This window comes from Dromiciops gliroides, chromosome 2 (genome assembly GCF_019393635.1).
Source record: "Dromiciops gliroides isolate mDroGli1 chromosome 2, mDroGli1.pri, whole genome shotgun sequence".
Classification (NCBI taxonomy): Eukaryota; Metazoa; Chordata; class Mammalia; order Microbiotheria; family Microbiotheriidae; genus Dromiciops; species Dromiciops gliroides.
In genome coordinates this window covers 485,314,714-485,331,016 of record NC_057862.1, presented here as the reverse complement: position 1 = coordinate 485,331,016, position 16,303 = coordinate 485,314,714, and the positions used below count along the sequence as shown (strand labels likewise).

Here is a 16,303-nt window from a genome sequence, read left to right as displayed (position 1 = left end):
AAATAATAGCCTAATAGCATCAGCAGGGACTGGAGTTGCTCTTTTAGAATCTCTCTGGTTACTCCCTTTCTGATGGCCTGCCTTTCCTTTGGCCCTGTGAGGGAGGTAACCAATATTGTTAAATATCCTCATGGGCAAAAAGCATGAACTTCATACTCTTCTTTCCCACTCAAAGCTGAGTGAGCACCCAAAAGTTATACTCTTTGTCTGCCCTTCAAGCAAAGATGAGTCAGCACAAATACTAGGAGTGACTTAGCTTCCTTGCTCTGTTCTGTGACAGAGGAGAGAAGAGGGGAGGGGAGGGGAGAGGGAGAGAGAGAGAGAGAGAGGGAGAAGAAGGGGAAGAGAAGAGGACACCACTATTTCTCTGGAATGGAAGATGTTATTGAAAAACATCTTTTTTAAGGCCAGAAAACAAGCTATCCTACAAATCATGTAGGTGGAAAAACATCCTTTAAGGTTCGATGGCTCATATTTTCAGTAAAGGGGAGGATCTCTCTTAAAAATACCAAATAAATGGTTCCCTTTTCCTTGCTTTGAAAACATGCATAATGTTGTCCTTCTTTGTGCTTCGCCAATCCTAAGCAATGCGCATTTTGCTCCCATAATATATAAAGTAGAAGATATTCCAGTGTCACAGGTGCCAAATCATGAGCAGGACCCCAAAATATCAGATTTGCTCCCCTCCCCTGCCAAAAGGTCAACATATTGTTATTTCATCCTCGTGGAAATTCTCTCCACTTAAGGCCGACTTGAACTCACCAACAACTTATAATCTTAGAGAGTTAGCTACCTGAAGCTCAGAAGTTAAATGAATTTTCCATAATCACATAGCCAAGTTTCAAAGGTAGGTTTTGAACCAAAATATTCTAAACTCAAAGTCTAGCATTCTAACTACTATGCCAAGGAGATCTTATGCTTACAAAGATGTTTTCAAGGGCCTTCTGTTGGAACTCTCTCAGCAGGCCACCAATCACAAAAGTGTTTGTTACTGCATATGTTCTGATATATAACTGGTCACATGGCATCTATCGCTTTGTATATAAGCCCCCAAAGCCAGGCAGCACGATACAGGATAGAGGGCTAGCCCTGAAACCAAAAAGACCTGTGTTCAAATTCTGCCTTTGACACTTTCTAGCTATATGACCATGGATCATTATTCGACCCCTCCAAGACTCAGTTTTCTCAACATTGAAAGGGAGATAAAACTAACTCTTGGTAGTATCTTTATCACAGGGTTGTTACATGCCTCCTCAAAGCTAATTCCATGTGAGGCATTTGTGGATGTCAGAGTATCATATGAGTGTCAGTTATTATTGTCCAGAATTTTGCGTATACTAGGTATTTAATAAATACTTGAATTAAAAGCCACAAAAATCCACAGTCAGAAAGAAAAGCTATTCCAGAAGAGAAATGCCAGTCAAATCCCTCTACCCCACAGTCTTAGCGAGGCTTTAACTGTGGAGAACTGGAAGCTAGTTCCAGCTCCTTCACACTGACTGCTATGTGTTTTTAGGGTCACTTGTTAACATTCTTATGTGACACAATGACCCTGATGGGAGGGATGAAGGCCTCTACATATCACACCTTTTTCTCATACACTTTCTCCACTTACATTTCAAGGGGTTCTCTCTCTCCTTTAAGGGTCAATTCAAAGCATGAATTTAAAAGGCAGCATTCTGCTCCAGCTAGAATCTGTACCTAATTCTTAAGCTGTTTAGGCTTCTTCCATGTTTGCCACAAATACCTATTTCTCAGTCCCCAAGTTTAATGCCTTCCGACTGAGAAGCTCAGCAAATCTGCAAGTGCTGGAAACTACCTCAACACCTTATGGCAAACTGCCTTGCACTCACAGCCCAGTCCTGAACTGTTGGAAAACTACCAAATGGGTTTTTGGGGGGGGGTTTGTTTTCAAAAAAGGGCAAGAAACTAATGGGCATGGAATTTCTGCCTTTTGAACTTAAGTGAAGCATTAACAGGCAGATGGTCAGCCCATTCCTGTCTCTGATTTCTGCTTGCAATATCTTGCAACTAACCCCAGTGACTGGTCCTAAAGGAAGTTGTACAAATGGTATCACTTAGACTCATGGGCAATGTCCATCTAAATAGCTACCATCAGGCACTAGGCAATACTGCCAAAGCACCTACTCTGTGGCTACCCCTATGCTAGGCATTAAAGGGGGCCCAAAAGAACTCAATGATTTATTCTCTGTCCTTAAGGCTTACAATATCAAGATTTGGGATTTTAAAGTCAGAAGACCTGAATTAAGGTCCTGGCTTGGCTTTTGCTGCCTGGGTGAATGTGAGCAAGCGAATATTCTTCTTCTCTCTGGGCTTCAGAGATTCAACTAACTCTAAGTCCTTTTTCAGCTCTAAATTCTATGATCGTACAAACAAATAAGGAAAATGGTACACTCACACATTAAAAAGCCAGTAAAAGTGGGGGCAGCTAGGTGACGCAATGGATAAAGCACTGGCCATGGATTCAGGAGGACCTGAGATCAAATCCGACCTCAGACACTTGACACTTACTAGCTGTGTGACCCTGGGCAAGTCACTTAACCCTCACTGCCCCACAAATAAAATAAAATAAAATAAAATTTAAAAAGCCGACCTCTTAAAAAATGCCAGTAAAAGTGAAACCTCATATAGTCATATGAAACAAAGTAAATAGTGCTGGGCAATGGCAAAAATGAATATAGGGACCAGGTGGGAGAGGCTAAGTCTGGGAAAGGCTCCTGGATGCAGTGTCAAATCCATATCTGGAGCAAGGGAAGAACAAAGGCATTATAGGGATTTAACCACCCTTTCCCAGGGATGGGAAAAACTGGTCTTACATGCCCAGAGGAAACAGAAATGGGTTAGCAGGTTTTGGCCAGAGAAGACACATCCAGCTTTGTTAACACTAACAGCCTAAGGGGCTCTCCCACTAAATCCCCGCAATGGATACCAGAACATTATGATTCCACTGGGCCAACCATGTCACTGTCCTGGTGTCCCAAAGGGTTATAGGTAGGGTCTATGTAAATAGGCTTAAAGTGGCCCTTCTTCATCTCTCAAGTCCAGACCTGCCCCCAAGAGAGGAGAGTAAAAAGAAAAGAAGCAGCCTAGTCACCAAAATTAGAAGTTGGGGAAACAAGGAATGAGTGATTTGTGAACAGTAAACTGAGGAGGCAGTATGGTGTAATGATAATAGCTCATATTCATAAAATATTTTAAGGCTTCCAAAGCACTTTATATACATTATTTCATTTGATACTCATGAAAGCAGATATAGGTACCATAATTTTCTTCATTTTATAAATTTAAAAACTGAGGTTAGGAGAGTTTAAGTGATTTGCTCAAGGTTGCACATTGAATAAGCAGTGTCATTTGAACGCAAATCTTCCTGAATCCAAGACCAACACTCTACCCATGCTTCTTCTAGGGGAAATAGCATTGGATTTGGCATCAGGGATGTCAGTTTGGATCCTGTTTCTGCTGCTTACTATCTGTGTAGCCTTGTGCAAGTTACTTTCCTGCTCCAGGTCTCAGTTTCTACATCTGTGTGATAACTGCAATATATCTGCATTTGATTTCAAAGGTCTCTTCAGCATTCAATTAAAAAATCTTATGAGTAAATTAGCTCTGCTTGCCTCAGACTAGACCCGTACAGGGGAACAGATGGCCTTCTAGACTAGATGATCTTTTTTCTTTCTTCCATTTGGCCAAATGTCTCAGAAAGTCTAGGGTATAACATGACATGCCCCTCTTTTCTAAATAGAGGAACAAGGATTGGAAACACCCATTTTTTTCTCCAAGATGCCCTTGTGCCCAATGACTAGATAGCCTTTAATAGGAGAAAAGAGCTCTTAGTGACAGCCTTCCCCTACTTGTTTTGATGTCTAAGAAATGTGATATTTACAGTCCAGAAACTCGGGATCAGGGTGAAGGGATTGAAGACTGTTTTAGGTGAAGGTGAGAGAGTGCAGCATACCATCAAACTACTTTAATTGTCTGACTGTACTTCCTGACACTCCTCCCACCCTACCCAACACACACAGGCTTCTCTACATTATGATCACTGCTTCCCCCTTTCCCCCTAGGAAACCCCGTTCTAGGAGTTGGTACGGTTAAGGCTACTAAAAAAAAAGAGAGGAAAGAGAGGAGACAAGATATCACCTGGATTTTCCTGGCGTCAAAGCATGATTTTCCTGAGAAAGGAGAAAACAATCCCACCCACGTTTGCACTTCTGATCTGAATACCTTTTCTCCAGTTCTTTAGCACTTCCAACCAAGGAATAAGAGCTATCCCATGGCCTTCTCTGGTAGAATGAAAAAAAAATCTCATTTTAGGCCTTTGACAAAGCATGCTGGGAAATTCTGTCCTCTTACCCCCCCCAAAGAACAGGTTGACACTGACCGACTGCCCCATTGCTCATTTCCTAGCCCCTGATCATCGACTCTCCTGCTGTTTTTTACTTCGTTCCCATGGAATTTTCTTATATTGAGATGATTGGGGGGCAGCAATTTAAGTCTAAACCACAAAGGGAAAGGAATAAGGGCATTAAAAATGTGTAATGCCCCTTATCCCCAAGGAACAAACACCACTAAGGAGTTAACTTGAAAACTTGAAACATCATACACACCTAAGAAAGAGGAGTAAATAAACCCTCAGAGGCCAGACATCTCCATATAGTAACCTCTTTATCCTCTTAAGTTTCTTTCAATTCCTGAGAGAAAAACAAGCTCACCTTCCCCAGCCCTCACCAGCCAAAAGCTCCAGATCATCCTCTCTTCTCTACTCACTCCTCTATATGACTCTGTAGGATTGATTATTGGGTAAGTCATGATCTGTTCAATGTCTTTCCCAATCCATCCTCCCACCTTTTGGTAGTTAGGGAACTGCTATGCAGGACGCACTAGTATGTCTTGCTCCAAAATACCTTTACCTATTATTAGCCACATCTATATTGTTTGTGGCTAACCTGGTTGGACAGACAGGATCCTGAAACCCAGTGATGGAAACTGACAATGGAACCAGGAAGAGGCTGTTGGTAGACACACAAAAAGTAGTAGAAGGTATAGGAGAGAAGGCCTTTAAATAGAACATATGGGACTGTAAAAATAAAGGGGAAAAAAAGAAAGGCAGCCTAATGCAAAGAGTAAAAAGTGGTGGGAAACACTAATCATAGGATCAAGGAATTAGAGCTAGAAGTGACCTTAAGGAGCATGTATTAGAGGTAATGGGCCATTTATCACATTTTAAGGCAGCTAATTCCATTCTGGGGAACTTCTAGTTGTACAATACAGGGGAAAGAAGTCTGTGTTTGGAGTCAGAGCATCTGAACTGAAATTGTAGCTCTCCCACTTCATATCAATGTAACCTTGAGCAAGTAGTTTAACCTCTCTAGAATTAATGGCTTCATCAGTTAAAATGAGGAGGTTGAATAAGACAGCCTCTACATTTCCTTCTATCACTAAATCTAAATTCTATATTAAAGTAGAAAAAAAATCTGCTTGCTTGCTCATTGAATTTTAGAGTTTGAAGGCTTCTTTAGAGCAGTTTCTCCACCTATGGAGCTCTGGAATTAAAGCTAAAGTTCATTTCACTAAATAGCTTAACAATAAATAACGCCCCTTCCAGTTTTTTGTCCAGTTTTGTCCTATTTGGTCTAGACCAGGTGTTGGAAAATGACAACCAATGGGCCAAATCCTGCCTCCTGCCTGTTTTGCGAGGCCTGAGAGCTAAGAATGGTTTTAACATTTAAAAAAAACCCAACACAACAAAAACTTTACTTTAAAATGTAAAAACTATTCTTAGCTCAAGGGCCATACAAAAACAATTTTTTGCCTATTGGGAATAGTTTGCCTATGATTTTACCAGTATAGAGAGTTACCTCATGAAAAAATTTCCTCTACCAATGAATATCAACAACTGTCCTACAACTTGCAGTCTTAAGAGCCACCTATTTATGGGAGGCCAGCTCTGCATCCATTCTTCCCCAATGCCTTTCAAACTGTGTAGACTGATTAAATTTTTCTTCATATACACATATATTACTTTCGATGTATACAGATATTGTTATTATGAATTATTTGAAAAGCATTGTTGCAGGGCGGTTAGGTGGTGCAGTGGATAAAGCACCAGCCCTGGATTCAGAAGTACCTGAGTTCAAATCCGGCCCCAGACACTTGACACTTACTAGCTGTGTGACCCTGGGCAAGTCATTTAACCCCCATTGCCCTGCAAAAAAACCCCAAAAAACCAAAAACCAAAAAGCATTGTTGCGTTCAGTCATTTTTAGCTTTATGCAATTTCTCAAGCAGATATTAATATTGCAATTCTTGTCAGGGTCTTCAACATTGTTTTACATTCAGATGGGGTCCTCATACTGAAAAGGCTTAGGAACAACTGCCTTGGTGGTTGTCTAATTAAACGTCCTCAATTTACCAAAAAAAAAAAAAAAAGGAATTGAGCTTCAGAGAAGAGACTTGCCCAAGGTCACATGACTGAATTGAAACCAAAACTTTTGGTCCCCTGATGTCTAGTCTGAGATTCCTTCCCCTACACAAGGCTGTCTCCCCTCACAGTTTATCTGTTTTTAATAATGTGTTACTTTTCTTTATTTTTAAAAGAAGGAAAAAGCCCATTTATCTGCAACTCATCTTTTTGGCCATGATTGAGGCATTATTGCCACCTAGTGGAAGTGTACCCTAATTGCATGAAAAATTACCTTTCTTGGGGTGCTAGGCCTTAGAAGTACTTAATAAATGTTTGTTGAAGTTGAAGAAGTCACTCAGCTCTAGGCCCCATAGGGACCATCTAGTGCAACCTTCACTGAAAAGAAAGCAGACACCTGAGAGAGAAGGGTCTTGTCCACTTGCCCAAGGTCACATAGCCAGTAAGTGGCAGAGGCAGGCCAATAAAATGGGTCTCATCTAACTCTAACTTGTTGTTTTATTTGATGAATTAATTGCTGAATGAGTAATGAAGGATCAGAGAAATCAAAGCATCAGACTTAGGCCTGACATCACCAAGTGCCATAAAAACAAAGCTTCAGGTCTCATAACTACTAAGTCAGAAACATACAAAAAGCAAAAATGATAACATCCATTTCCTCTCCATCCCATTTCACTCTCCATACCCACAGTCCTAAAAGTCTGCAGGTCTTGGGGACAGCTAGGTGGCGCAGTGGATAAAGCACCAGCCCTGGATTCAGGAGTACCTGAGTTCAAATGCGGCCTCAGACACTTACTAGCTGTGTGACTCTGGGCAAGTCACTTAACCCCCACTGCCCTGCTAAAATTAAAAAAAAAAAAAAAGTCTGCAGGTCTGTAATTCCTAAATTTGCAATAATGGGTGGACCAGGCAGCCTTACTTATTTGGTGCACGGTTCAGTTCCTGTAGAGACTGGATGCACAGATATTTCATAGGGACTGAAGGGTGGAGGCACTCTGGACCTCTGCAGAACCACAATGGTAGTACCTTCTGAACTGGCCTAGGAGGCGCACTCCAATCATCAGCCCTTCTTAGCTTCACGCCTAAAAACAGTAGGCTTCCATACCCTCCTCCCAGGCCACCCCCACCACAGAGGCAGCTGTCCCCTTTTAGAGAAGTCAAGATCAGCTTCAGAGTCCCTCCCTAAGGAGAGGCAGGAAGGGGAGGCAGCTGCCAGCAGACATAAGAAGGGGCGTGTCTTGATTCTGGGCAACTTGGGCATGGATATTAAATTCCCATGCCTATATTCTGTCTTCTCTGTTATGAGACCCTGTCCAGCGGCATGTGTGGAATTCTGAATGGTCACCTTGTTTCCTTAGCAATCACTGCCCTGCCATGGTATTAAACAGCCAGTGGCCACCATCAATCATCCTAGCCTCCCAGGCTTACTGTAATGATGATGACTGATGATAAACACAGGCTATTCCGGCAGAGTCCCATCTGCTCTCCCAAGCCACTCTTTTTCTAGACCACTGCTTAGCTCCCAGCAGTCCACTTGGGGCTTTTATGACAATGGCCAGTGAAATTCTAGTGCAGAGAAGAGACATTGTGAAGATGCCTAGTGAGGACCTTGTCTATAATTATGCATACCCAAATTCCAATATAAAAAAGGCTAGTTCTCTACTGATAAAACAACTCAATTCACATTTATTAAGCCCCTTAGCCACAGGCACTATACTCAGTGCTATGGATACAAAGACAAAAGTTCCTGACCTCAATGAACTTACATTATACTGGAAATTGGGGTCATTTATATCATTTATACCAAGTACACATATAATATAGGTAAGGTGAAGAGACAGAGAGCATTAACAACTGGAGGAGTGAGGTAGAGTTCAGGGAAGGCTTCACAGAAGAAATGGCACCTGAGTTAAACCTTGAAAGAAAACAAAGATTCTGAGAAATGGGAAACAGGTAGGATCAGAGTACAAGATGGTGTTGATCTGCCAGAACAGCTCGTGAATGGGAAAATCTCACTCCTCAAGTAGGGATCAGTTGATCCCCATGTATCTCAGCTACTTTCCTGTAGATTCAAGGTAGAAAAATTGGTCCAAGAGCCTGATCACTGAAAGAAGATGGAGAATAGAGTTTGAGGTTTTGTCTTTTAATCTTATGGCAAAAGCTCTGACAGTTCTACTCCTAAGGACATCTCTGAAACAGAACCATGAGCCAAATATCTGTTCCCCTGCAGTAGCCCTCATTCCAAAAATAAGTAAGCTGTCTGCACCTTTCCAGAACCACAGAAGACAGATGGTCTGGGCATTCCTCATGCTCAAGGATCCTGGAAATTGTAGGAACAACTTTTCTGTGCTTCAGGGAGAATTCTATCTAACTCTTCAGGAGGGGTTATAGATTGCCAATTTGGCTGCTTTAATAATACAAGTAGACAAATGTCCTTCAGACTTCTTGGGAATAGGTTAATTATTGTCATCACCCACCACCACCACCACCACTTACTTCCTCTACATTTTGCTCATTGCAATCATCATTAGGTGAAGCATCAGAGAGATGATAATGACCAAAGGACCTACCTTCCACTGCAAAGAGTGAAACCACTGGTCTCTCAGATAGCTGTTTGCAGCCTGCAATGAAAAAAACAAAACAAAACAAAACAATAAACGTGTTACCATCTGTCTGCAAAATTTTCAGTCCATTTAGCACAACATAGCTGAATCTCTTGCCTAACATACTCTATGATATACATGTTCTTTCACCTTAATTAACCGAATATTAGATTGCCTGGTTAAGTCCATTCACTTAAAAAAAAACAAAACAAAAAGGAACCAGAGTTGGTATGGGGGTTTCAGAAAATTAAGAAGTTCATTTTACCAATGCTTCTACTCTCACTGATATTCTCTTCCTGGCATGGAGGCAACCCTGGGTTCCTGAAGGCCGTGGCAGTGGAACACAAAACTCTGGCAGGTCCCATCACATTGGAAAGATTCCAGGTACCTATCTGGTGATGAACTAGAGGTCTGTTGTCCAAGAACCAGCCTAGCTAGGATTAGAGAGGCTCATTACCAGATTGGTCATAAAGTGATCAATTTTTCAACCATAACAACCGTAACAAAGTCCATCTGCTAAACTGAAGGCAGGGTCAGGGAGGAGGCTGCAGTCTGCCCGAGAGGAAGAAGTACTCTCATTGAAAATTATAAAAATTTCAAGTATTAATGAGTGATGCATTTACTTTTATGGACATGTATGAATTGGCATTTTAACTCCTATTTTGTATACTCACTTATTTATATATTTTAAAATACATTTATTTATCCAATCCAGTGGCTCCTCCATGATTGACTAGGAGATATATGATAGAATTACAGGATTTAATTTATATAGTCTCTTACCCCATTCCCTAGTTGTGGAGTCTTAAGTTATATACAAATACAGATATGGTAGGATGGCTCCACTGCTCCATTTGGGGGCAAGGCCAGAGGCAACAGTATACATCTTGGTATTCTTCCAAGAGGTTCTTAAGTGGGTCTAAAAACCCTTTTAGAATCTACGCTCTTAGATGGCATATGGAGGTACCAGTACCAGGTAATCAATTCTCCAGCAATAGACTAAGTTCTATTTAAGCAGGGAATCTAGGATAGTGAAAGTCATCTAGGGAGGTTCTTCTTCTTGGCTCAGGTGCTGAGGGTCCCTTGTTGAATGCCATGGGGAAAAGGGAGAAATGGACAACTTGGTTTGAGTATTTGTATAAATACTGCAATTAGGATTCTTAGGATAATACAATCAGTGGGCTTTGTCCAGGTTAAGCAGTGCTACTAAAAGTTCTTATGGTTAATACCCAATGAGGAAACACTTTGATACTTCCAAAGGTCATAAGCTCCTGTTACCAAAAATGATAAATGCAGCACCACTGACGTCAATCTATTAAGGGCACAGGACATGCCTTCACAGGTTCACTGCCCTCCAACATGCCTCTGGAGGTAGCATCACTTCTCCCAACCCACCCCATGGCACTGATTCTTAGAAGATAAATTATTTTTTTTATAATGAGGTACAATTTAAGAGAAGTTAAGCACCCCATAAGGATACTCGGGGGATTTCCAATTTAGAAAATGTATATCCTTTGAAAGGTTGGTTTTGCTTTGCCCTTTCATTGCTAGAATCTTGTCAAACATTGTCTGCCCTTGCAGGAAAGGTCGAGAGCTTCATGCATGATGACTTTCCTTCTCTCTTCCTCACCCCCACCCCCACCCCTGCCTCAACCCCAATCATCTGTAACAGGTTTTATAGAGAATAAAATCCTCCAACACAAGATGAACTTTCCTTGTACTACCTCAAATTGACCAAGGAGAAATCAATCAATAAGCAAATCTTTAATGAGTTTCTACTGTATGCATGGTCCCATGTTAGACTGGGTTGGAAATGGGAAGGCACCCTCTCACTACCCCCACTGGAGGATGTTTTGGGACATGGAAAAAGATATATCCCCCTGCTATAAAATATTAATGGTTTATCGGAGGAAACGAGGCCCTAGTATGTACAAAATTAAATAACCAACAAAGATTTACCAAGTAGTTCAAGACCAAAACACAAAAGATGCCACATGAGTCACTACCAAATGAATAGCACCACCAATCACTGTTCTAATCAGTCAATGGGAAAGCGAACACTTCAAGCAGGGGTGGTTAAGGAAGGCTTTAGAAAAGAGGCAGGATTTGAGCTAGGCCTTGAAAGCAGGTAGGATTTGCACAGGTAGAGAAGAAGGAGAAAGCATTCCAGGTGGGTAGGACAGGATAAGAAAAACTGGGAAAAGGCAAATTTTGATACTATAAGTAAATCAATATGAATCAAACCATTTAAGATCAAATTGATCTGGTGGCCTGTGCAGAATTAACTAAAAGAAGAGAGTGGAGGCAAAGAGGCCAGTATAGAGGGAGTTATAATAATCCAGGTAAGAGATGATGAACGCCTCAGGGAGGATAGTGGGAATGAGAATAAATAGAAAGTGACAGATGCAAGTGGGATTGTTAGGCATTGCCATAATACAGAGAGAATCCAATAGAATACAAGCCTCTTGAGAGCAGGGACTATTTCCTTTTTGTCGCTGTATTCCCAGAACCTAGCACAGTACCTAGGAGAGTAGGCATTTAATATATTCTTGTTGGATGATAGATTCAGTGCTAAAAAGGGCTCTGAGGCTTCAACCTAGGGCGATGGTAGTTACACTATTTATAGAAATAGAGAAATCAGGAGTTGGTTTGGTAAAGAGATACTGAACTAAATTTTAGACTTAACACAGAATTTCTGAGTTGAGGGAGAACTCAAAGGTCAATCTAACCCATACCTGAACATGAATCCCCACTACAATTTCCCCAATAAGTGGTCATGCAGCCTCCACTTGATGACTTCTAATGAAAGGGAAGCCACGGTTATCCTTTGCAGCCCATTCTACTTTTTGACAGCCTTAATTCTTAGGATGACTTTCTTCCCACCAAGCTTAAACTATGCAACTTAAACACACTGCTCCTAGTTCTTCCCTCTCAAGCCAAGCAAAACAAGTTCAATTCTTCCTCCACAAGACAATTCTTCGTATGTATAAAGACATCTATGGTGTCTCCCTTAAGCCTTTTCTTGTGCAGGCTAGCCATTCCCAGTTTTTCAACGAATCTTCATCTATACATTCTTTCACCATTCCAATCACCCTTCTCTGGAGGCACACCAGCTTGTCAACATCCTTCCTGAAATGTGGTGTAGAGAACGGAACACAATATTCCCAAGTATTGTCTAAAGAGGGCATAATACAGTAAGATTATCATCTTCCTTTTGTAGGATACTATGCCTCACTTAATGTATTTTTTGCTGCAACATGTTGATTACCTATCCTCACAACACTATTTTAAGGGGAGTACTTTGTAAACTTTAAAGAGATATATAAATGTAAGGATTACTATTTGGTTCATTTATTGATTCATACTGAGCTTGCATTCCACTAAATCCACCCCACCCTCAACCCCCAATCTTCTTCATAAGAACTGTTGTCCACCCAGTTGATTGTTGGAACCCATTGTAAAATTTTGAACTGATTCCAATTAAATTTCATCTCCTTGGACTTGATTCATTGTTCTATCCTATCAAGGTCAGTTTAAATCCTGATTCTGTCTCTGAACACTTTGACTATTCTTCCATTTTTGTGTCATTTGCAAATTGGATAAACGTATCATACATAGTATCATCTAAGTCAGCGATAAAAATATTGGACAACCTAAGTCCAAGGACAGATTCTTAGATCATTCCAATAAAGACTTCCATCCAAGGTAATATTAATATCTACTTTTGGGGTTAAGATATGTTGACATTGTGGTGTCAGAAAAAAATCCAAATGAAGATGTCAAGCAGACACTTGGAAGTGAGAGACTGGAGAGTGATATTTGAGAGTGGTCACACAGAAGGAATTCTTGAAACTATAGAAATAGATGAGACAGCCATGATCGAGTTTGAAAATCAATCAATCAATCAACAAACACTTAATGAACATCTACCTTAAGCCAGTTATTATGCCTGAAGAGCCACAGAGTAAAAACTGAGGTACTTACTGTTCTCAAGAAGCTTCTCTCTCAAAATAATTTTGCTATTTTGTGTCTCATTTTTAAAAAGTTTTTATTTCTGAAGTACAGAGGCAGAGCTAGCCTCAAATTAAAGTAGACCTTGGTTCAAGTTCTGATTCTGACACATCCTGGCTGTGTTGAGTCACTTAACTTCTCTGTGCTTCAGGCAACCTTCTAAAATTATAAATTGCAGAGAAGGTGCCAATTTGCTTTGGTAGTAATAGTTTCTTCAACAGGAAGTTCCCTATGCCAGGAGAAAATCATAGGTAAAGTCCTTTTCCTTATCCCATTTTTAAAGTAAAGGTTAGTTAATGGTTTTTAAAAACTATGTTTAATTATATTTTTGTCACTGTTCAAATGTTCAGTTGTGTCCAACTCTATGCAACTCTGTGGACTTTCTCCAAGGGGTTTTCTTGGCAAAGATACTGAAGTGGATTGCCATTTTACAGATAAGAAACTGAGGCAAATAGAGGTTAATGACTTTTCCAGAGTTACACAGCTAATAAGTATCTGTGGCCAGATTTGTACTCAGAACTTCCTAACCCCAGGCCCAGTGCTCTATCCACTTGTGCCACCTAGCTGCCCCTAATTATATTTTAGTTTCTTTGTTTGATGGATTAAAAATGTCCTTTATGACTAAGAATTCAACAAATGTTCCCCTTTAAAAAAAAGTAAATCATACCTGGACAAATAATCTGTCATAACAAAGGCAAAGACACAATACTCACAAACATTTATCATCATTTAACCTAATAAAATTAACTTCACAGTCCTATAAAACGGGCCCCAGTTAAAGAGATACATACAAAAAGTAGACTGGTAGAATGAAAAAGCCAGAAGAACACAAACTGATAGAGTTTTTAGATACCCTAGGGACAGAGGATAATTGGACTTGGAGTTAGAAGAGGACTTAGTGACCTTCTAATCCAATCCCCTTATCTGATAAATGAGGAACTGAGGCCCAATCAACAAGCAAATATATATAACATCTATACAAAATAAATACAAGATAATTTGTGGGGGAAGGCACTTGTCTAGGGTCACAAAGCTGGTAAGCAACATATCCTGGTTGACTAATTCCATCTAATATTTTTTCCACTATATAACACTGTTTCCTTGTAATATCAATCCCCTTGAGTACTGTACCTTGGGACAAAAATACTTGCTATAACTTTAACAGTATTTAATTAGCAACAATTTTTCTTGCCTTAAATATTTAGACAGGCTTTTAAAGAGTAGTTTGCAAGGGGGGGGGGCGGTGGAAGAAAAGCTTTCCATAAAAGGGTGATGCTTCTCAACGAATTTCCCTATGGCAAGGTGATAGCCAAAGTTATTCTAGTTATTAAACTGACCTCAGAACCACATTAAAATCAATATTTTCAAAATACCTTATAATCTCCCTTCTGTTTTTCTTCTAGATGGTGAGCCAGTGTACTGTGAAAATCCTCCAGTGAATGAAAAAACCATTACAGCACTGTATAACATTGGGAGTTGTGAACTACAAGGGGCTGAAAGGTGGGACCTACCTGATTTTAAAATTATATTAAAGTCTTTTAAGAAAAAATCTCCATTTATTGTTGAAGTTGAATGTGGATAGCACAACTACCAGAAAACGACCTTCCTGTCATCATGAATGAAGCTTATTCTCCATGTGTGTACATCCCTTTTCCCTCTGTTTACTCTTCTTTCTTTGAGATTTTCTCCCACACTTCAGCTCATCTCACTCATTGGAGCAACTTAGATTTTCCATGACCACCTACATTTCCTTCTCTACTTCTTTTCCTGAGAACTTTTAGGCTTTCACTCATGGGACCATTAAATGACAAACCCCTTGGTGTTAATAAAGCAATTGTACTTTCAATTTTTTAGCATAAGCTGGAGATTTAATACCTGCTCATGACTGACTGACCCAGATCCCATTATGACATCCTTTGTATGTGATAGACACCTCCCCTTCAGCAGTCTGGAAAAACCTACGTACCCTTTCTCAGAATGATGCTTTTAAATGCATAAAACAAAATATTCAGGAAAGGAAACCAATGATATTGAAATAGAATTATCTTTTTTTTTAAGTTCAACAACCCCAGGTTAAGAATCCCTGTTCTAGAAATGCACATACATACATGCTACTGAAAAAAGTTAAAAATGCATGCCCACAGAGGGTTGAGCCAAGATGGAGGAAACAAGGACTTGCCTGAGCTCTCCCCCAAGTCCCACCAAATACTTTTAAATAATGCCATAAGACAATTCCTGAAGCAGCAGAACCCACAAAAGACAGGGTGAAATAATTTTCCAGCCAAAGACAACTTAGGAGGTTGCCAGGAAAGGTCTGTTGTATCAGAGTGAGAGTGGAGCACAGTATAGCACAGGCCATACCAACACAGAACCAGCCTCAGCAAACTAGAAACAGGCTTTGGGAGCATCCAATTCATTGGAAGCAGCGGCTGCTTCTGGCACTCTCAGCCCACAGACAATAAGGCGGTTAAACATCTGATCAGGAGATTACATGTATCTCTTTGCTGGCACTGGGGTCAGCTTAGATTTTCCATGACCACCTACAATTCCTTCTTTTTGTATTTTTTCATTGATTCCCATGATATCTTTGAACTTTTGCTTTTCCAGATGAATTTTCTTATTTTTTCTAGCTCTATACAATACTTTTTGATAGTTTGATTGGTATAGCACTAAATAAATAAATTAACTTAGGTAGGATTGTCATTTTTATTATATTGGCTCTGCCTACCCATGAGCAATTAATATTTTTTCCAATTGTTTAGATCTGGCTTTATTTCCATGAAAAGTGTTTTGTAGTTCTGGTCATATAGCTGCTGTGTTTATCTTAGGAGGTTTATACTGGCTACAATTTTGGGGGTTTGGGGGGTTTTTGCAGGGCAATGAGGGTTAAGTGACTTGCCCAGGGTCACACAGCTAGTGTCAAGTGTCGAATTTGAACTCAGGTCCTCCTGAATCCAGGGCTAGTGCTTTATCCACTGGGCCACCTAGCTGCCCCTGGCTACAGTTGTTTTAAATGGAATTTCTCTATCTGTTGTTGCTGGACTTTATTGGTAGTATTTAGAAATGCTGATGATTTCTGTGGGTTTATTTTGTATCCTGAAACTTTGCTAAAGTTGTTAATAATTTCAAGTAGCAAATAATAATAGCTTTTTAGTTGATTCTCTAGGATTTTCTAAGTATAACATCATATCACCTGCAAAGAGTGATAGTTTTGTTTCCTCATTACCTATTCTAATTCCTTTAATTT

The 16,303-nt window shown here is 40.1% G+C and overlaps 1 protein-coding gene across 3 annotated transcripts in view; it reads right to left on the bottom strand.

Annotated features, from left to right (window-relative positions):
• The window catches only part of LOC122741117 (c-Maf inducing protein), a 289,560-nt gene that overhangs the window by 84,906 nt on the left and 188,351 nt on the right, over positions 1–16,303 (bottom strand). For all 3 annotated transcript variants that reach the window (XM_043984230.1, XM_043984229.1, XM_043984231.1), the window contains exon 3: positions 9,013–9,063. In XM_043984230.1, the coding sequence (XP_043840165.1) occupies positions 9,013–9,063 (51 nt within the window). The remainder of the gene's footprint in view (positions 1–9,012; positions 9,064–16,303) is intronic.